The following is a 21982-nucleotide window of genomic DNA, read 5'->3' on the forward strand; positions in this document are numbered from 1 at the left end:
CCCACTCTCACAGCCCCGCTCTTAGCTCCACCTCTTTTCCCATTTTTGGATTGTCTGTGCGTGATGAGATGTGTGACACGGCCAAGATGGCGGTGGTGGGAACCGACCATTTGGCTTCATAAATGTCTTTTACAAAGCAATGAGTGGGATTTGTCGGCATTTTTATATGTCTATGGTTTTGTTCTTTTTCTGACTAGCCGTTAGCTTGTCAATCCAGTCAGAATTAACACCGTTTATCCAAACATGTAAGATATTATTAGTTCATAACCAGACATGATTAGTTCAGAACTTCAAAACATTTCCCTTTCTACTTAATTCCCAGAGTTGGATTCTTCAGATGAGCATTAACATGTCACACATTACAGGTAAGTCAGTCTTTAAAAAGTCACCTGTAGGGTGTGCTCCTTCTGATCCCAGGCAAAGCTTCCCCACTCGGTCATGTGACACCATCCGAGCCAATCGCAGCCCTTCGTCCATTAAGGTTTGCTGTATGAGATGACGACTCCAGCTGGCGGGGTTGGAGGTGTCGGAGTGGGGACGGGGAGATGGAGACTGGTTGCACTGTGAGTTGGAGTCTAAAAGGACAGATCTGAGTTCAAATTTTGTTCTTACAGAAACAAGTGAGTGTCTAATGTAGGGGAATAATCTCACTGAGCACAAGAGCTTAGTCTAAAAACATTTTGCTAATACTTTATTTAGTCATTTGTAATACTTTAGAGGTTTAAAGCATATTATACCATGTGACACACAGTCCAGGTTTTCTGCAGACAAGCTGTCATCATCCGCTCTCTGAGACGTGGTCTCGGCTCCGTCCACTATTAGGAGTGATGAGACGTTCTCAGGCCCGATGACCTGAATGAAATTCACCAAGTAAAAATATTATTATCAAATAAAGGGCTTGGGTCAGAGGGGATTTAGCTGTAAATGCTTACCTCATGTCTTGGTCTCTTATTACACAAACTGCTGTTCTCATCCGCATTCGGCCTGCAGAAGATAATAAAAAAATAAAAACTTTTAATTGCAATAAGAATTCTGCCAAAATTCCCAAAAATGTATGAACTACCGTTCCATTTTTGAATTTTAATGTAAACAATGAGATGTATGATGGAGTGTTATAGCCACTTACTGGTAAAAAAAAAATTACCTGGAATTTTACATGTAAAAATACTGTTTCTAGCTCATTAAACTGAAGTTTGATGATTCAGTGTCTCCTCAACTAGATTTATTGATTCAAAATTTAATTGCAACAAAATAATGTTTGTGTTTTTATAACTTTATTCTCTAACTTTTCTGATTAGATTTTAATAATTTGACCAAAAAATTATAATAATAATCCCAATAATCTGAACAGCAAACAATAGTGCTTAGGCCATGTCTGGGATTTTAAACTAAAGAACGTCAACTTTTGGAATCAAAATATGGTTAAAAATAAATAAATAGGTCAATGGCCTGTATCTGATAAAGCGCTTTATACGGTCCTGGAACCCCCCAAGGCACTTTACAACACAAACAGTCATGTATCCATTCACACACATTCACACTCTGGTGGTAATGAGCTACATTGTAGCCACAGCTGCCCTGGGGCACACTGACAGAGGTGAGTCTGTCGTACACAGGCGCCACCGGTCCCTCCGAACACCACCAGCAGGCACGGTGGGTTAAGTGTCTTGCCCAAAGACACAGCGACAGAGCGGGGCTCGAACCTGCAACCTTCCAATTATGGAGCCAGCACTTAACTCCTGTGCCACCGTTGCCCCATGCTTGCCCCAAAATTCTAGAATTGAATTGAGGTGTACTCTTTTTTTACCTGATTAACTTTTTATATAAAACCTGAGCTGTAACAGAAGAAATCTGAATAAAACAACTGAAAACGTCTAACTAACACTTTGCTTCGATCTGAAACTCGTGTGAAGCAGGTGTGTTTGTGTGGGTCAAATCCTCATCGCTCACCCCTACCTCACTCACCTTGTGCTCTTCAGTGTGGAGGTGTAGGCACATTTCCTGGCCACCTGTCGAGCCAGAGAAAACAGCTCCACCCGTCTGAGGAGAAGAGCGTTGTCGCGCATGCAGAACTGAGCTGCAGCTTCGTTGATGATCAGCTGGGGAGGAGGAGACACCGAATGAAGGAGTGATGGAGGCTTTAAATCAACATTTAAGGTCACAAGGTGAAGATAAAATCTGGTTTGTTGTCACTTTAGCGATCCGTGAGCTCGGGTGATGTGCTTGTTAGGTTTTACCTCGTGGTGTGAGAGCTGCTTGCCTTCTCTCCGTTTGGAGTCAAAGCGCCCGTAAATCAGACTGTATTTCCGGATCTCTTCTTCCTTGTTTGCATCCTGGGAACCCATTCTGAAGATGTGCCCCACAGTTTTTGCCATCTTCTTGTTCATCCTCAGCAGGGTTTTCACCTCTGTGAGATCAGACCGGGGCAGGGTCCTAAACAGCTGCTCCACGCTCTCCACCACGGCCCTCGCCGTCTCCCCGTCCAGCTGTCCTCCAGGCCAGGCTGACAGAGCCGAAGGGGCGAATGATGCAGATGGGACAGGAGATGTTGAAGGACCAGGAGGACATGTGGACAGTAGTGGCGGGCTGGGCGCCTCCTCCTCTGTTCCAGGTGCAGAAGCTACATTGCTATTACCATCAGGCTCTGGGCTGAGCCAGTGGGGGTCCATGGGGGACAGTTTTTCCCTGTAGTGTGTTTCTGGCGGTTGAGGAGAGGCCTGGGAGCAGGGGCTCCTTGGACTCCCACTGTACATTGGGGTGAGGCACGCCCGATCCTCCCTCTCACAGGGCGACCCAGGCTGCCCATTACTCACAGGCTTTCTGGGCCCGCCAGCTGACCCACTAGTGCCCGTCCCATCAACTTTGAACAGAGGGATCCCCCCGAGAGGAACGTTGGCGACAGGCTGGCTGAAAAGGGCAGGGTTCGCCGCCCAGTCTCGGAGAGCCTTCTGCAGCCTACGCACGTGCAGCGGCTTGGTGGCCATGCCAACTAGTGCCATGATTTCCAGAAACTCCTCCTCTGCAGCCTCACAGAGTTGTTGCACATCGTCACCGCCCTGCTGGATGAAGGTTTCGTAATAGGCCAGCAGGTTGGCCCGCTGCAGCACCCTGTAGAGTTGCAACTCCCCAAGTGTGCGTGGCAGAGACATGGCACACGGCACTGGAAAAGTTCAGGCAGGAGAAAGGAAACACATGAACCTGCAAAGTGGAAAAGTCCAGAGATGTTAAATATCCAGACAGCTCATTTTCAAATGCATCTATCAGGCTGAAGCACAAAAACTTTTGCATGATTCTAGGATTAAAAACATGATATTTTTCATGCAAAACACAAACGTGCACCAAGTACTCTTGAATCTTTCTTACCTTTTTCAGATGAGTTGAAACTTAAAGCAGTCTGGTCTTATTCCCTGGAATAAAACTGTGAAAGAAGCCAAATATTTTCCCTTATGGTTCTGATGTGAAGCAGTGAGCTGCTTGGGTGACTGGCTCCAGTCAGACTGAGCCAATCCTGAGCCAGATGTCAGAGAGGACTCCCTGCTCAGCGACACGTCGTCCTTCTCTACATCCGATTCGTTCCTCTTACCTCTTCACCGACAGCCTCCACGCCGCAGATCGCCGTAGTAAATCCCCTTAGCGCGTCGCTGCTTGGTCCGATATCACTGGCAGAAATCCTCCTCCGGCGCACCGTATTGGTTGCTGGCTCTGGCTGCCTTTTTGCTGTCTGTGTGGGCTGGAGAATGACGGGGGCGGGCTGCAGCACGCCATCTGACCGAAAAAGAGCCTTCCTCTCCCGGTAGAGAGGCGGCTTTCAAATAGGGGATGTGGGCGGCGGTGGTGGGGGCTTGAAATTAACCCTGTGCGTCTTCACGGCTCCTGACGCACACGCTGTGGGGGATTCCCAGTTTCACCACCACAAAGACCCCCAGACCTGAAGTCACCATTAGGTTAAAAACGATCAACTAATGTGGGTTTGCATGTAGGAGCCCACACGTGAACACGGGTTTTTGCTTGAACCTGTTTCTGTTCTCCAAGACAAAGAAAGTCTAAGAAAAAACGTCAGAAAAAGGTTAACGCGACTGTTGAATCAGATATATATTATATTATATAGTTAGAACCGAAAACATGTCAGATTTGAATCATGTTCTGAACGATTTCGTGGCACCAGCATCATCATCAACAGCAAGGCAGGAAAAATGAATCAATGATAAATGTGAACAGTGGCGGTCCCAAAGGTTGGTCAAGTGGGTGGGGGAGGGCACCCTTGCTTAATCACATTCATGTTCACCTAAACCCTTACATTCATCTTCTTTAAGCCAAATAATACATTAACTTTAATAAACCCTTTCTGTAATAACTAATTATATATATATATATATATATATATATATATATATATATATATATATATATATATATATATATATATATATATATATATATATATTAGGGCCGGGACTCGATTAAAACATTTAATCTAATTAATTAGAGGCTTTGTAATTAATTAATCTAAATTAATCACATTTTAATCGTTCAAAAAAATGTGCCCTCAAAGCAAAACTTGTAATTAAAATTATGAGACAGAGAATCAAACATTAGACATGGTTATTACTGTAAACTAAAGCTCTTAATTTAAAAAATGCCTTTTAATTATTCAAATGTCACTGTGTGATATGAAACAAGACCCAAATCAACTAAAATCAGAGTAGTGAGGACATGGACCATTTTCCCAGCTGCAGCCAGGTGCCTCTCATTTGTTTGACTACTTTCATTAACTACTGTTAGGGCAAAGAATTATTCTGTCTGGTGCTTTCAGCCCTGTACAGATATTACGTAAATGTTAAAAATATAGCTTACCGCAACATTTTTAAAGTTTCCGGTGCCACCGGGCAGCCGCAGCAGAGACGATCTCTGAAAAATGTCTGCGACATGGACTCCGTTGCTGTCTGGAAGTTTACTTTTTCTAAGTAAAGAAAAGAGGAGGACGTGTTTCCTAAATCCTGCATCAGTCCAATCAAGGCAACTTCTGTCTGTTTTTATCCCTTTTTAGTAGCCATTGTTGTGTGCGTCAGTGATATTCGGTCTACAAGGAAATTGTGCAATGACAAAGGTTCCGCCTTGCTCGAAATGCAAGCTGTGATTAAATGCGTTAATTTTTTTAACGCGTCATTTTTGTCGAATTAATTAATCAATTAACGCGTTAAACTCACCGCCCTAATATATATATATATATATATATATATATATATATATATATATATATATATATATATATATATGTGTGTGTGTGTGTGTGTGTGTGTGTGTGTGTATAATAATTATTATTATTCATAATGTCAAGCATTTAATTACCTAAACTGAAGATTTACAAAAAAAATTCACTCCTCTCAGAGTTTTTATGTCTGTAAATTAGATTTATAAATCTTTTTTTTTTCTTGTACGAGGATGTAAAGTCATTTATTCCTGCTGTGAAGTAGGCATTTTTTAACAAAGGAGGCAATGATAATTTTTGGTGATTTTTGTTTTATTTGATATCATGTTTTATCTCTATATTTTACCTTTGTTTATTTTGATTTGCTCTAATGCAATCTCTTTTTTCTGAAAACTATCTTGCAATACTTGTTGCTGGTCAGATGTCACCGATGTGGGACCGATGTGTGGGACATCTAAATGATTTGTCTGTCCTATTTTCTATTCTAACCAAGTGTAGCGTTGGCAAATTGAGTGCTTTAAGAGCTCAAGATATATATATATATATATATATATATATATATATATATATATATATATATATATATATTACCTCTACTTATGACCAATAAGCTGTGATACTCTATTGAAATATAGAATATCCACCCTGCTTGGTCTTTATTGTATTTATCAGAAGATTCTAGGATTTTTGCTTTATTAAGTAATTGTACACACTTTGTTTTGATTCAGAAAAGAGTCAGGTTTATAAAAGTAAGAATTTATTTTATAAACAATTAAAGCATGACAAGTAAACTATGCATTTACAGTGAGTGGATGGAACTAAATGTGATGTGTAACTTTGTGTCAATGCGGTGTTAGTCAGAACCTCCTTATCTAGGAAAGCTGAGTTATGGATGTAAAAGAATTTGGTTTGCATAAACTATGAAGTTCTTATCAAAGACACATCAGACTCAATCTATCATGTCTACTTCACCCGTTTTGGAGAACCTCGTGGTGGATCTGAAGGTCACAGGGGTCGGCTGACCTCGGAGCACCCAGGTCCAGTAGACTGACCACAAGTACTGATTTTCCCAGTCCCAAGATGTCATCAGACACACAGGTTGGACTAGCTTGCGTCTCAGGAGTAACTCTTAGAGAGTTTAACAATATCAGCTTTGTTCTGCAGGGACTGTTGTTCATCAGCTTCGCAGGTGCACAAAGGTTTTGACGACGTATCAAAATCTTTGATGGCTAAAGAGGTTTTGCTTCAGAGGGCCGGTCTGAAACTTTCTCTAGAACTGCTGAATCACACAGAGTGATCCAGTTTTAAAGTTTTGATGTTATTATTTCCACAGCCAATCAAAGGCTGACAGGCTTGAGGGATGTTACCAAGACAACTCAGAAACACACCTTCTTTGACCGGATGTTCTGATTGGGTAAAAGACTATTTATGTGTCAGAGTTTTATGTAACCTTACTTGTTATGGTGCGAGTGCAAATGTTATGACCTTTGCCATATGAACATGCGGAACCACATTGTAGACATAACATTCATTTCACACTTCAATCATTGAGCACAGATTAATTAATAATTTCATTATAATATAATTATTATAAGTAGCAATAAACAAACGTTTATCTAATGATTATCTAGATCAGGGGTGTCAAATATGCGGCCCGCGGGCCGTATCCGGCCCGCAAGCGGGTTAAATCCGGCCCGCGAGATGGTTGAGTAAACTTTATTTTCATACTTTACAATGTAGAGTGAAAATAAACGTAAATGGTAAATGGCCTGTATTTGATATAGCGCCTTCTAGAGTCCTGGAACCCCCCAAGGCGCTTTACAACACAACCAGTCATTCACCCATTCACACACACATGCACACACTGGTGGGGATGAGCTACAATGTAGCCACAGCTGCCCTGGGGCGCACTGACAGAGGCGAGGCTGCCGAGCACTGGCGCCACCGGTCCCTCCGACCACCACCAGCAGGCAATGTGGGTTAAGTGTCTTGCCCAAGGACACAACGACAGCGACAGACTGAGCGGGTCTTGAACCTGCGACCTTCCGATTGCGAGGCGAGCACTTAACTCCTGTGCCACCGTCGCCCCCACGTATCTTTGTGAGCAAGTTTTCTCTGTAATGAATATAAATAAAACAAAGCTGCGCTCAAGGCTCACACAGGAACTTGAATCACATCCTGAAGTTGGCTGCCACTCAGGATGTGACTCCTGATATTGATGTGCTGGTGAAAGCTAAAAGATGTAAAGTAAAATGAGTCAAACACACTTTAAGTGCTGCATGAAACTGATCTTGCCATGTGATCTGTAAGCTCTTTGGAATCACTAAGGAATGTTTTTTTATTTGTTGATTTTTTTATTTTTTCAAATTTTCAAGTACACTTCAGGTGTTGTACTTGTACTACACTGTCCTCAGGCCCCAGCCTTGTTTTATATTGACTGTATTAAAACAAAGAAAACAATCTGAAGTTTTTTTTTTTTTTTTTACCGGTCCGGCCCACTTGGGACTAGATTTCCCTCAATGTGGCCCCTGAGCTAAAATGATTTTGACACCCCTGATCTAGATTATAAGTCATGGAAGAAGTTCATATTGATTTAGGAAATCATTCTTGAATTTAGCAACTGATCCGAGCTGGAGTGTTCCTTATGTGGAGGCCGTGGGGAAGAAAGTTATTGTTGACATGTCGTTATCTGTTGTCAGAGCTGCAGAGTCTGTGAGCTCCAGCTGGTATGAAGGCAGGCTCATTTAAAGGGAACACATGCAGTGTTGTGTCTCCTGTTTGACCAGATGTTGAATAGATGTTGAAAGGTCAAACTGTACCTAAAACTGACCATTGCTGGACGTTACACAAGGATAAAAATATTAACACAGAAAGTGACTTTATGTTCAGTCAGTGACTGCAAGATGCTCAGGTCCTACAAACCAAACCAAAATCATCAGCCCTCCATCTTGCTGCCTTACAGCTGGTATATTTACCGGGTTTGTCAATGATTAAGCTCTGTGTATTATTACAAAAACCATGTTGAACAATTTAGTGATTTGATAGAGCAGGTGAAGCATAGGTGTTAACAGTAGATCAGTTTAAAGGAAGTTCTGCCTTAGCTATTTTATCTTTTATATTTTGCAGGCTTTGTGCTCCAGCACACCTGAGTCAAGTGATTTAATCACCTCATAACCATGTAAAGCTCTGCAGAAGCCTGTTATTTGCACATTCATTTAGATCAGCTGTGGTAAAGCAAAGGAAAACGCTTAATATTTCCTGGATGGCAGCCCTTGGGGACTGGAGCTGGTCATACTGTGTGTAAGGAACAACCAGCAAATGTAATCAGCAGAATTGGAATGCAGCCCTCAGATGCTTTGCCCTATTCAAGTTTTTTTTTCTTTCAACCGAAGAGGTCTGAGTGTCTTATGAATACAAATGATGTGATTGTGAATAGCTCCCAAACTAATTGATACCCAGCAGTAGGAAGAAATGCAGATTTCAACACATTTAAAATTTGTATCTCAGAACTTTTCAGGCTATTATTTAAAGATGATCTCAAGCTGTACATTGCATTAGTATCTAAACCTTGCAAAATACTGAAACATCAATGAGACTTGAGGTGTTATTTTTGTATTCTGTCAGTTTTAGATTTTGAAAAGTACAGATGAAACTCAAAACATTGAAATGCTCAGGAATCCTTTGCAGGTGCTTTTGATCGGTTAGCCGATTAGAGTGTGACACTTTGAGCACCGCTTCACAATATTGTCTGATATTTTGAATGTGGTGGCTGCACAGTGGTCAGAGCTGTTGCCTTGTAGCAAGAAGGTCCTGGGTTTGCTTCCCGGCCTGGGATCTTTCTGCATGGAGTTTGCATGTTCTCCCTGTGCATGCGTGGTTTCTTTCTGGGTACTCTGGCTTCCTTCCACAGTCCAAAAACATGACTGTTAGGTTAATTGGTCTGTCCAAATTGTCCTTAGGTGTGAGTGTGTGTGTGCATGATTGTTTGTCCTATGTGTGTCTGTGTTGCCCTGCGATGGACGACCCTGCGTGGACAAAGCGGGTTCAGAAAATGGATGGATGGATTTTGAATGTGGAGTTTTTATAAGCCGTATCTGGCTTTGCATGTAATATCTCTCATATGCTTCTTTCACTTTTAAGTTGAATTACTGAAATAAATAAACTTTTGAATCATATTCAAATTTTTTCGAGTATCGCCTGTAATTTTGATCCACGGTTCGAGAACCACTGTCACGTGCAGTATATGCGTGCGCCGCTAGGTGGCAGGAGTGTCCGTCTGGTGTCTGGAATTAGAGAGCGAAGAAGAAACTTGACGAAAGTAGGAAACAGAGCAAGAGAAAAAAACCCAACACGGGCTGTTTGCTGTCTGGCAACAAGGTTACACGTTTTTCTCAGAGGTACTAACGGCACTCGGTTTGTTTGAATCGCACACTGTAAGAAAATGTACTAAGAAGCAAGACTGAAGCAGCCCCCACAGGAGGAGGACACACGCTAACAACAGCTAGTCCAGGTGCTGTGACCAGCTTGAAGAGTTAGCTGCTGTCTAGCTAAAGATAATAACATTGTCTGCTCAGGTTATGTGGTCGTTTTACCTCAGTCTGAGGCTTTTTATGGGGAAAGTAGTGTCTGGATAGTCCGCTACAGAAAAGCTAATTTTAGCCATATTTGTAATCCTGCTTCCTCGTGCCAACACCCAGGCTGCTGCTAACGTCCGCCGTTCAAACTAAAACCTATGGTGCTTTTTACCTGTTGGACTAACTAGCTATTGTCAGAGCTCTCCATTTTGTCACTCTGGGTTTCAAAATCCCTTCCAACAACTCCATTGACAGACAAATTGTGAAGCAAATACAAATGTTTAGAAGGCTAGAACGTGCTACTTCCACACTGTTAAAGTATGTTTATTATTATCCGGTAAATTGAAACGATTATAGCTGTAGCTGGCTGAGGTGGTACTCATGTTTGGACCTTTTTTGTTTTGGCTGCTGCAGCAACTGGTTAAGATCTTCTAAAGTTACTCAATTTGATAAAAATTGTTCTCGTTGCTCAGTCTACCATCAGAATAACTGTCAGTGTCTAAATCTTTACTCTCTTCGACACATGGCTAGAATCTCAATTTTAATGCGCACGCGCCATGCCTGAAACTATAGTAATTATAGTGAAATAAAAAGAAGAGTATTATTTTTATATGTTGAATAGAAAGTGGCATTAAAGCGATTGGAAACATATCTGAGTTATATTTGGTTACGATCCATCACCCCTCTCTGAACTCTTTCTAAAGCAAAATGTTATAGCTGTGGTAAAATCAAAGACCTAACATTAAAACAATCATAATTTTATGCAAAGAGTGTTTTACTGTGTAACGTGTGTGTATGCTGCCACAAAACATGACCTAAATAGCATGTTTTATGTGTAAAATGTCTGAATGGAAAAATGTTGGATAAAAATGTCATAAAATCAAGAATACTATCTTACGTTGGCATTAAAGATTAAATCCTTACATTAAATAATTGCTAATCCAAACCAATCTGTTGTTTTTCAGGACATCATGGGAGCGCCATAAAAATGTTTTGACATAAGTGACTGTGGACCAGAGTCTTGTTTGAGGATCCTTGGTCTCATTAGACTTTGGGACTTTTGAGGCTGATTATGGATTTAGGAAATCCTCTTCCATGAAACTCGACAGATTTTGAATCTGAAAACACAAGAAACATGGAGAAAGAAGCAGCTGACAAAGAGATGGATGACGAGGAGGTTTCTAGCAATTTTGCCCCAGAAACTATTTTTTATCAGCGGCATGCCAGAGAGACAGAAGGGTACACTCAGGAGGACGGAGACACCTATCTCAAATCTCAGGAACCAAATCTAGTCGTCCAGGAAGACTCAGAAGCTGATGAGGAAGAGGAGTTTGGATCCACTGAGGCTAAACAGGATGCTGAGGAGGTTCTGGATGAGTTTGAGCATGGTGGGTGCGAAGAGCACGAGAACTCGCAGGTTATAAATCAAGAAGAGGATGAAGCCGCAAAGGAGCGGCACATGAATGGAGAGTCTGTCTGGAGAAGCATCGGAGGTGGAAAGAGGTGCAAGTTAAAAAGTGGATCAGTGTTTGAGCAGAGTGGCCAGAGTGCGTTTTCCTCCCTTCAGAGAGGCAGTGTTATGCCAGGTGGTGGTCGGCACAAGCAGACTCGCAGACGCAACCATCACCACCATCAGCAGAGCCGTGGTCGCCGGCGAACCGGAAACCAACTTTTCTTAGCTTTTAAAGAGATGCTGTCAGAGTCTCTGAGCTTCTGGTGCATCTCATGCATCCACATGTTCATCGAGATCATCGTGACATTAACGCACAACTGTGGAGTTGGAGTGGAGGCTGGAGTCATGAAACTGTACAACTTTGGGCTGCAGCTGCTTGTAAAGATCACTGATATACCTGGGATGAAGGCAGATGTCAGTCAGATTTTAAAACGGATCAAATGCACAGGAGCTGACCTAGTGGATAGGACTGCGAGATGCGTCAAGTGGACAAAGTCGGCTGTCTTAACTTGTTTCAGACTTTTCTGTGCTTTTGCTATGCTTAGCTTCCAGTGGGGAAAGCGTGTGTTACTCCGTGCTGGGGGGGAAAGAGGGAAGCGCTGTTGGACGGCTTTTCAGGAGTCAAGGTTTTGGAAAAGGCTGTTGTCTGTGCTGGACAGAGTCCAGAGGAGGTTCAGTAGAAGCGGTTACACCTCGACACACTCGCCTGAGTCACCCGGCAGAGCAGGAAGAGGTGAGCCGGGCCAGGAGTTAGAAAGACTGTTGGCCTTGGCTGAAGTCCCAGAGGGTGAGCTTGACCCTTTCACGGTGCTCGGTGTGGAGGTCCATGCCACAGAGACGGAGCTGAAGAAGGCCTACAGACAGCTGGCTGTCCAGGTGTGCAGGCTGGTGATGAGGGTATCACTCCAAAATGAATCAATGCGTTATTCTTCTTTGCCCAAATATTCCTTCTGCTGGTTCTCTTTCAGGTCCACCCAGACAAGAACAAACACCCACGAGCTGGAGAGGCATTCAAGGTTCTGAGGGCAGCCTGGGATATCGTCAGCAACCCTGAAACACGACGAGAGTATGAGCTGTGAGTCTGGAGAACAAAGGATACTAATCATGTGACTAAATAATCCCACAACAGAACCAGAAATGTAATATTTTACTGTTAAATTTTTTTTTTTTTTTATTTGTTTACTCTTTGGCGGGTGGGGTAGTGTCGTTTTCTTAGATACATGAGATGGAGATCCTCAAAGTGTAGCTGGACTTGAAGAGTTCATTAAAAGACTCAAGATGCTCACATTTTCTTTCAGTAGTTTTATTTTACCTTTTAAAAAGGACAGCTTAATTGTTTTTAATGGGACCAGGTATCCGCAGCAACCCCTCCATCGGAAGCAAAAGCGGCGTGTAAAGTAATGGAGGCGTTTATCTGCAAGCTCCATTCCAACGGGGAGCGTAAGCGTTCCACAAAGTTGGTCCCGCGAGGTCACAAAATCACAGGAGTATATCACAACACTCGAGATTTCTGAAGTTTAAACAATAACAAGCAAGGAGATAAATGGCAGCATGTGTCCAAAAAGGTCTGGTTTATTTTCTGCTCTGTCTACCTTGGTTACAGAGGTTTCACAGGAGATGCCGTACATTTTTTTTTACTAGTTGAAGAACGAGAAATTTGCACGACTTTAATTTTGAAAGTTTCTCAATGTTTTACACTGATTTCATGTTTAACTTCCTGCCTGGCTTGATCTGAACTGCAGAGTTTGTCATGCTCTGGAAGTGTGTAAAACATAGACTCGAAACATAAGCATCACGTCCTCATGCTTCTGGGACGCGACACTTCGTTGCCGGTGGAAAGGCACTCGTCCACTCTAACGGCGACTAGTTGCTGCTAAGTACGTTTGCTGCTGTTTTGTGTTTGGTGGAAAGTAGAGTTAGGGTGTTACCTGCTGCGACAGTGATCCCAGAGCTGGGTCCACATCCAAAACTACTCGTTTTAAACAAATGGTGTAAGTAAAAGTGTCATTCATTTCTAAAAGAAAGAATACAAAAGTAACTTGTACAAATCCACAACAAAGCATCCACATGAATAGTTTTTGAAGTTTGATTATTCTTTGGATAACATTTCCCGATTCTCGACTCTCTCCCTGACGCCTGATTCACACCGAGTACGTAATGGATGCAGTTTGAACTCTGTCACATCCGCACAGACCAAAAACCATTAAGTCCACTCAGAACATTCTCACCGGCTGCAGCGTGGACACTGAATTCCCAAAAGTTTCCACTTTTTTTGCCCAGATGCCACACCTGGGTTGTCATTAGGTTAAGGAAATTACGTAAGTCAGACAGGAAGTGAGACGTGTGCCAGCGAGGAGGTGCATCCAGTTTATTTCAGAATAAAACCCATGTCGCGTTTATTTCCCCAGCTTTTGTTATTATTGATAACCGTGATATCAGTTCAGTGCGATAGTGTGTCTTTAAACGTATTGTGTGACATTTCTAATCATTGGTGTTGTGGTGCGAGTCATTTTTCTGAGACGTTCAACACATGAACCACGTGTGAAAGGCAGTTCGTCCGTGAGCCAGACCGCATCCGTTCTGTAGTGGGTGTGAATCAGGCATGCTCTCCAAACTGAAGTCCCTCTGTCTGCAGCAGTCAAGGGTTTCACAGAAATCCTCTAAAAAAACCAAATGACCTAAAAGAACCACAGAGCGAGTCTGTTAACCCTCAGCTGTTTATTTGCATCACCAGTTATTTGTTTTCGTTCCCACTCAGAAAGCGCATGGCCGCAACCGAGCTCTCCAGGTCCATGAACGAGTTTCTCACCAAGCTCCAGGATGACCTGAAGGAAGCTATGAACACCATGATGTGCACCAAGTGTGAAGGCAAACACAAGTACGTGCGTCCCCGCCCAGCTGTGCCACACCAGTGTCATTACCCACACGGTAGCTGAGTCGGTCTCACGTAGCCTCACTGGTATTTGCCTCTCATCTTGTGTGTGCAGGCGTTTCGAGATGGATCGTGAACCTGCTGAAGCTCGCTTCTGTGCTGAATGCAACTGCTGCCATAGCGCAGAGGAGGGAGACCTGTGGGCCGAGTCGAGCATGTTGGGCTTACGAATCACGTACTTCGCTTGTATGGAAGGAAAGGTGTATGATATTACAGGTGAGCTAAAGCTTCTGTTTTGCCCATCAGTGCCACAAATAATTCCTGCTGTAGTTTGTAGAGATCATCCACTACCTGGATCATACGATGCTGTCACAGCGTAAAGAAAATAATTATAAATAATCATGTTTCCATTCAGGTGGCAGCAGAAGTGAAAACCAGCATGTTAGCTGCCTTCATAAAAACACCTGAAATAAGCAGAATAGTGGTTTTCATGCTCGGATCTTGTTCTGCTTTCTTTTCTTGCATTCAAATCTGTTTTACTTGCTCTCAAATAAACTCTTCTACTCTTAAATTCATCCATTACATTTTCTAGAGATTCAGCTGCTTTCGTCCCGCTCCTGCAGATTTATTTTCTGTGTTCTTGGATTGGAGAGATGACTGTGCCCCCAGCCAATAGGAAGCCAGATATGGTGCTGACCAATGGGCTCACTGCGTTCTTCTTCTGGGTGCGCTCGTTTTATTAGAGAGATAGGTGTACTTTATTGATCCCAGGCTGGGAAATTGCAGTGTAGCAGCAGCATTTCACGCATTAAGACAGTTAAAAACAATAGCAATATAAAAAAGGCAGAAAAATGTTAAACATGAAAAGCACACTGACTGTACATTATGAGCCAGAGTTTAGTTGTTGCTATTGTGCAATGTGATGGCGTAAGGAAGACTTCCAGTATCTTTCCCATCACCAGCAGCGCTGTAGCAGCCTGTGGGAGAAGGTGCTCCTCCGTCTGTACTGTGTGATGGAGGGGGTGCTGCTCATTATCCATGATGGATTAAAGTTTATTCAGCATCCTCGTCTTCACCACGGTCTCCAAGGTGTCCAGTCTGAGACCAAGTGCAGACATAACATACTCTGTCAGTGCAGCTTTGGTGGTGGGAGTCGTAAAGAAATCTCAGTTAGAGAACAAAGGGTAAAGGACCTGAGTGAAGTTGGCCCCCCCACCTTCTTTCTGAGCACGAAAATGACCACTAATGGTCTGAAATTGACAAAATAATCTCTTGATTAAAGGCAGGACATTAATCCCATACAAGAGCAGGTTTACAAATTGAGCAGAAGTGTTGTAAATGAAGTACAGCTTGATATTAAATGGCTTGTAAGGACAACCCTAAAGTCTGCATCTTCTCATGTGGAAGAGTTCATCCGTTTTTCCACTGACAGTCTTCCCCAGGCTTACGTCTAGACTTTAACTGGGTCCTTTCTGCATCTCGATCCTTTACTTTTTCAGCCTTTGTGATTAAGATTTACTGCTGCCTTTGGGAGTTTTGTTCTGTTCCATGACCTAATTATAAACTAAGCCTCAGCTGGGGAACTACATGCTGTTGGTAATGGTGACAAACTGTAGCAGAACCAGATTCACATCGGAGTTCTTTAGACCAGCAGACTGTTGATGTTTTTATAGATGTGATCATTCTAGCTGAAAAGCAGTCAGGTGCATTAAGCTAGCAGCACCTGTTAGCTTCTTTATAAATATCTGTGAGCCGTTCTAACATATTCCGCTCTAATTCATAAATGGTCAGATGGGTCAGGGCTTATTCAGCTGAGTCTCTGATGCTGTTGTTTCAGAGTGGGCAGGCTGCCAAAGAATAAGCATCTCCCCCGACACCCACCGCGTCCCGTACCACATCTCCTTTGGTTCAAAGAACAACAGCAACTCCATGCGACACAGGTACGTACCTCAGGGACGGGCGTGGACATGAATGTGTTGTTGAGGTCCAGAGGTGCTTCTGCTGTCATCTTTTAACATTTTGTGGAGTGTTTGGTGCTGTAAATCATCTTTCAGTTCCTTTTTCTGCTGCATATTTATTTACAGGTCTGTGATGTTGCTGCTCCTCTGTTGTTGGTTCCTGTTTGACATTTATTAATAACCAGATCACACAAAGCGGCTGTAAGGAGCGATGTCTGGTTTCCCTGAACTTTGATTTTATTGCAACTTCTGTAATAAACGTAGCTTCTCCGTGACTGACTGACGTGAAGCAGTCTGGTTGACTTAGCTGGCAGTTGTTTTCATGGTGCTGATCCAGTCCCAAAAGACTGTTTAAACAAGGTTTTGTGCAAGAATCTTAGCCTTGTTTTCATGTTGCACAAAAGCTAATTTAGTTTAACAGCTGATTGCTGTTGTTTAGCGTGACCCTTTTGTACATTAATAAAAGATGTCGCCCTGCCTTCATCGGGTGTTGCTGAGACTTAATCAGTTACAGAGGATCCTGTTCCTGGTTATGGTTAGTCACTGGCACTGAGCTCCTAAACCTGCTAGAGAACGCTGAAGAGAAAGTCTTCTGGGTTTGTCATGCGGGGCTAAAATTGCATTTTTGTGTGTACTAAATAAAAAAAATCGACCTCAATAATGAAACGGCAGTAATAGATCGGCAATTTCCTCTGTGGGATTGTTGCACCTCCTGAGTTTTGACCGCTTATTTCATGTGTAGATGACGGTTTTTAGAAAACAAAAAATTTCTTCATCCTTGTTTGGACATTACTCTTTTATAAAGTAGCTGGTAATGTTTAGCTTCAGTCCTGTGGAGATCACGGCCGTCTTCTCGCTTATGTTCACGCAGAAACGTCTTTATCCACATTCAGTTATAGATGATCATGATCGGTAACTTAGGAAGTTTTCTTCTTCTTTTGCACATAACTCATCTTCATATTTAATCAAGTCAATATTTTCTTTATGCAGATGTTTTTTTTTTATCTCTGAATATACAAATATTTCTCCTAGTTGCTTCCTTGAGGAGCCAACAGTAGTCTATGTTAGACTTTTGCCTTCAGAAGACGTTTTAGTTTAGTCAGACTGAAAGTTTCTGCTTTAACTTCTGCAGATTTGTTTATCTGAAAACTCTTTAACATGACTGGATTTGTTTTCTAGAAATACAAATTCTCAAATGGGAAAACCCTTCGTTGTCCCTCGATGGGTACGTTTTGGTGTCACAGCAGCAAAAAGGACAATAAACAGTGTAAACAAGAAAACATAACAGAGAATAACTTAACTGCTTCAGAAATCTAAGTATTGACTATACAATAAAACTTCATCTGTGTGGGAAAAGATGGCAATCGTTTATTGTTTCAGTGTGTTTGATGAAGCCTGAATGTTTTGACTGTTTATGAAATCAGGAACAACAGTAAACTGCAGAAAATAAAAACCATCTGTGTTGATTTTTCCCAGGACCCCCTCGGAGCACGCCACCGGGCCTTCCAACCCGGCCGACCTGCAAGACTTCTTTAACAGAATGTTTAAGGGCGGACCTCCGACTGACATGACGGCCAACGGGAGCTTCTTCCCTTCGGGTCCGCCACCTCATCACCCCCCCGGAGCAGGAGCGAACCCCTTCCCCCCTCCTCCTGGTCAGACCGGCTTCTACATGCCGGGGGGACAGCGCCCAGACTCCAGCGAGACGTGGGCTGAAAGTGGCAAACCTCCTAGGAGGAGGAAGAAGGTCCGCAAACCCTTCCAGAGGTGAAGTCTATTTATCCGTGTGTCAAAACAACAACGCAGGGACACAATAAACCACGGCCATGTTTGTCTCTCGCCGGCCCGTTGGCATGCCAGGATGTGAAAGGGAGAAGGGTAAAAGGCTGCTCTCAGATCAGCCAGAGCAGAAAGAGACTGGGTCATACAGACGAGCCATTTGAGTGAATCTAAGCACTTGAAGCTGACGAAGTGACGGTGCTTTAACTTTCATTTCACCTTAATCTGTTGTTGGTCTTAAAGATGACTGTAGCCTTTAAAACTCAAGTCCTAACAATGCTGTAAGGAAACATTTGAACTTTTCATCATTTCCTGCCAAATCCACCGTTGCATGATTTATTTAGCTTTTTATTTTACGCTTTGGTCTACTCATTTTTTAATTTCAGGTGTGAGAGAAGGCTCATAGTCAGGAGTTATTGATCAGTGACTGAGAAATGAAGATGAGAATCTGGGCAGCTTGTGTGTGTGTGTGTGTCTGCTTCTGAAGCACTGCCTCCATCTTTGATTTATTAGGAAATGACCCAAGCCAGCCCAATGGGACAAATCTACCACACCAACAGATCTCAGATCAGTTCTACATCTGTTTCTTTGGTGACATTTGTTGATTGATGTAGCTAAATCAGCTTTTCCAGCTTTTATGGGATCTGTCAGAAACATGTCGGTAAATAAAACTAAAAGTTGTTGACAGGCTTGAAAACAAATTCAAAGTTTTCCTACATTTTTCTAAAATCTAATTTGTTGCACAATATTTTATACAAAGGATAATAACTGTAAGCCATCCTGGGTGTTATTACCCATAAAACTACATTCTCCAGTTTGGTTTCTTATCATTTTGCACTTTTATTTAAATACCGTTAATGCGGTTAAGATTTTACAGGTTTACGTTAAATCTAATTTAAATAAAAGAAAACCGTGGCCAGTGTTAGTTGCTGGTGAAAACATGAAGAATTAGCAGACATTTAACTAAAACTTTCATTGAACCTGCAGCTTAAGTAAAGAAGCGCCTTTATTGTTTACGTTTGGCTTAAGGATTGTGTGAAGTGTTTCATAAAGGGTATTTTTATATATTGGCATTAGAAGCTTTCTTCAGTATTTTTTTATTTTGGTCTTAATTTGCACACCCACCACTGCTATCACACCAGAGGGATCTTGAACGGTCATTAGTGATTTAGCCGGACTCCTCCAGCTGCAGCTGAGTAGGAGGTGTAGCTCCCTAAACTAGCAGCTCTCTCACAAATTAGGATATGTTTGTTTTTGAAACCAAAAAAGTATCTTCAGCCTCAGAAGAAATACGGTGACTTTTTTTTAAGACACAACGTGAGGAGGAGCTGATTTCAACAAACGCCGTATGTAGTTATTTACTAGTTGTAGTTAAAATAAAGAATCTACCCCAAACATTGCTCTACGATGATCCATAAATATCGTTTTTTGTGCACGTTGCGTTCAGCCATGTTCTCACTCGTTCAGGAAGCGGAGCGTCCACGTCATCCTTCGTGTTCAGCTGTTTTCAACAGTGTGTGGCTTGAGAATGTGGAGTGCTGTTTGTTTAAAGGTAGCAGTTCAGAGTTCAAGAAATGAGTGAAAGTGATCATATTGCAAAAGTGTTTCTTTTAACAAAATATGCATACTTATGGCAAAAAGAGAATATCTGACAATCATCAGGGTTTTTGTAGAGAAATGCAAAGTGAGTGATTGAAGTTTTAAAACCACTGTTGGATTTGTTTCCCCTGCTTTTCAAAATAAAAACGAGTTCCTTTGTCTACAGTAGTTCATGCTCTTATTATTCACACATCCTTTGTTGGTCATGTATGGGATAAGATATGTGCCAAAAGGATCAACTAAAAATATATCTATATAGTGTATGGGATAAGATATGTGCCAAAAGGATCAACTTTAAAAAAAAAAAAATATATATATATATAGTCTCAAACAGAATATACCTGAACAAAGCTATCAAGAATCTGAGGCAGTTTGTGTACACAAACTCACTCCAAACCTCCCTGACCAATGAGATGCAGGGTTTCCCCCAGAAAAGTCCAGCGGACTGCGGGAGTGGAGGGTTGCGTGTGGATCATTTCGCTACTGTTCATGGGGGGTGGGGGAGTGTGTGCACAGATCGCTTCGCCAGCCAAGCTTGTAAAGCGCTGGGGGAAACCCTGAGATTGAAGCACTGATCAACCCCTTCCTCTGAGACTTCCTTACAAAAGCAAAAATTCATCATTTTAACAGAATTTCTTTATTTTTAAATGTTTTGATATTTTCAATATATTTAGAAATTTCTTATATTTATAGAAAGCTTTTTTTGAAATTTAAATTTCATAGTTTATCTTTTATATTGTGTTTTTTATATTTATACTGGCCTCACTCAAGAGAAAAGCTTTTTAGCCATATTTGTCAGTTTTTTTTTTATTGTACAGCTTTAGGGGATGTCCTTCCCTTGAATGTAATCATTTGATCCAAGGGAAAGAAAAGTTTTATGATTAAGTGGCACACTTAACTTTTTTTTTAGATTTATTAATTTTATCCAGTCATAATGCATACAGACACATGAAAAAGAAAATAATTATCTAATAATGATCATAATCATTAACACAATTCCAGCTTCCTCTTGTAAATAAGACAGTTTCTTTAGATATAACTTATGACTGAAATAGTACAGGCTGAAGTTAAACTTAATTAAGCCTACCCATTAACTCATTACAAGAAATCAACAGTGTCATAAACAGTTAATAACCATACAGTTATAACATACATCATCTTAGATTCAACAAAATCAATCAAGGTATAAACGTGTGACAAACCTAATTTTGTTTTGCTTGGTAATTACTTAGTTATTTTCAAAACACTTTTTGAATATTTTCAACAAGCAAATTTTTTTAAAACTTATCATCAAGGCTATTCCGTAAACTCACTCCTCCTACTGAAATACATCTTTATTGGTTCTAGTTTTCTTTATTTTGAAAACTTCCATATGTAACGCATCTGCTGCTTTTTGACATTGCCACTACGTCTAACATAAGTGGTGTTTTTTTTTAACCATCATTTCCACATCCACCATGTCCCAAACACGGTGAAACAAACTTCAAACCCAACGCTTGGAGTTTTAAGTGTAGCACCAGCTGTCTGGTGTTGCGCGCTGCAGCAGCGTCAATATTTCTGGCTGGATGAGTGAATTTCTTCAGAGATTCTGCTTCGTAATCTGAGTCAGTCATGACCAGACAGAGATCAGTCAACAAACCCCAGACCTGCCGGCAATTGTAAGTTTTATCCCTCTATTCGCCTCCTCTCGTCCTCTCCCCTACCGGGAACCTCTCGGCGGGAGGCAGTTTTCAAACTCTTAAGAACTACGAAACTTTCAATATGAACACACCCACAAGTGTTGCTCACCTATACACATCTCCACTATCTTCTGGTGTACAGTAGTAACTTCATGAGGGATCATAGTTGTAGCTGTAGCTCAAAGTCAGCAATGACGCTTGTCACAATATTGCGACTTTAGCGCTTAAAAGAGTTAATTGATTTTAGCAAATGGCTACAATATAACAGTGAAAAATTGATGGGGTCAGGATACTTTTCGTACCCACTAAATGTGAAATTCATGCCACATATCGAGATTAGAAAATAGCATTTTAGCCCCATTGACTTGCATTCATTTTTTCATTCTTGCAGGGACCGAAGGTTCGGAAGTAGATGGGCGTGACTTAGGCTCCCTATTGTTTTTTCCAGTTGCTTTAGATATTTTGGATGGGACTGTAATTTCTTTGGTTGATACTTTTGGCACAAATCTTCTCCCATAGAGAGTTTATGTTGTAGCACATAAAACATTTTACACGTGTATTTTTAACCCTTCAACACTAACGTTAAAATTATTAACGCTATCACTAACATTGGACATTTTAGCTGATATAATATCCCACATAAGTTTCATCAATTTATGTAAAAAGAACAACACTGTGCCAAACTGTAGTACAGTACTCTTTATACAATAACACATACAATAATAAGGTATCACAGGGACCATTTAAAAAGGCAGCAAAATTATTTTAAAAATCTGGTAATTCTTGATGAAAAACTTCCAAACCTCCCCAAAAATCCATCCATTTTCATCCGCTTATCCGGAGTCGGGTCGCGGGGGCT

At 41.7% G+C, this 21982-nt stretch overlaps 2 protein-coding genes across 3 annotated transcripts in view; one reads left to right on the forward strand and one right to left on the reverse strand.

The window, feature by feature from the left end:
• nab2 (NGFI-A binding protein 2 (EGR1 binding protein 2)) overlaps positions 1–3718 on the reverse strand; it is an 11768-nt gene extending 8050 nt beyond the window's left edge. Inside the window, exons 1-7 of the mRNA XM_015959607.3 lie at positions 3584–3718; positions 3364–3418; positions 2238–3198; positions 1966–2099; positions 933–984; positions 738–852; positions 390–575 (exon numbers count right to left, since the gene is read on the reverse strand). Of these exons, the coding sequence (XP_015815093.1) occupies positions 390–575; positions 738–852; positions 933–984; positions 1966–2099; positions 2238–3149 (1399 nt within the window). The 5' untranslated portion in view covers positions 3150–3198; positions 3364–3418; positions 3584–3718. The remainder of the gene's footprint in view (positions 1–389; positions 576–737; positions 853–932; positions 985–1965; positions 2100–2237; positions 3199–3363; positions 3419–3583) is intronic.
• A 5769-nt stretch (positions 3719–9487) lies between these two features.
• On the forward strand, positions 9488–18030 carry dnajc14 (DnaJ (Hsp40) homolog, subfamily C, member 14). Of its 2 annotated transcripts, none has more exons than XM_054750119.2 (7): positions 9488–9606; positions 10749–12112; positions 12205–12311; positions 13995–14114; positions 14224–14384; positions 15946–16048; positions 17543–18030. In XM_054750119.2, the coding sequence occupies exons 2-7, from the start codon at positions 10919–10921 to the stop codon at positions 17835–17837; spliced, it is 1980 nt and encodes a 659-aa protein (XP_054606094.2). In that variant the 5' UTR covers positions 9488–9606; positions 10749–10918; the 3' UTR covers positions 17838–18030. The 2 variants fall into 2 exon arrangements, with proteins under 2 accessions (XP_054606094.2, XP_015815092.3); XM_015959606.3 differs by having other exon boundaries at positions 9512–9719.
• The last annotated feature ends 3952 nt before the right edge of the window (positions 18031–21982 follow it).

This window comes from Nothobranchius furzeri, chromosome 3, assembly GCF_043380555.1.
Source record: "Nothobranchius furzeri strain GRZ-AD chromosome 3, NfurGRZ-RIMD1, whole genome shotgun sequence".
Taxonomy (NCBI): domain Eukaryota; kingdom Metazoa; phylum Chordata; class Actinopteri; order Cyprinodontiformes; family Nothobranchiidae; genus Nothobranchius; species Nothobranchius furzeri.

What these genes read in the sequence shown, in the direction of transcription:
- dnajc14 (XM_054750119.2), top strand. Translation starts at nt 10,919, where the DNA reads ATGGAGAAAGAAGCAGCTGACAAAGAGATGGATGACGAGGAGGTTTCT. An exon ending in AAGTGTGAAGGCAAACACAA is followed by an intron (nt 14,115 to 14,223) that starts GTACGTGCGTCC and finishes TTGTGTGTGCAG; the next exon opens with GCGTTTCGAGATGGATCGTG. An exon ending in AGCAACTCCATGCGACACAG is followed by an intron (nt 16,049 to 17,542) that starts GTACGTACCTCA and finishes GATTTTTCCCAG; the next exon opens with GACCCCCTCGGAGCACGCCA.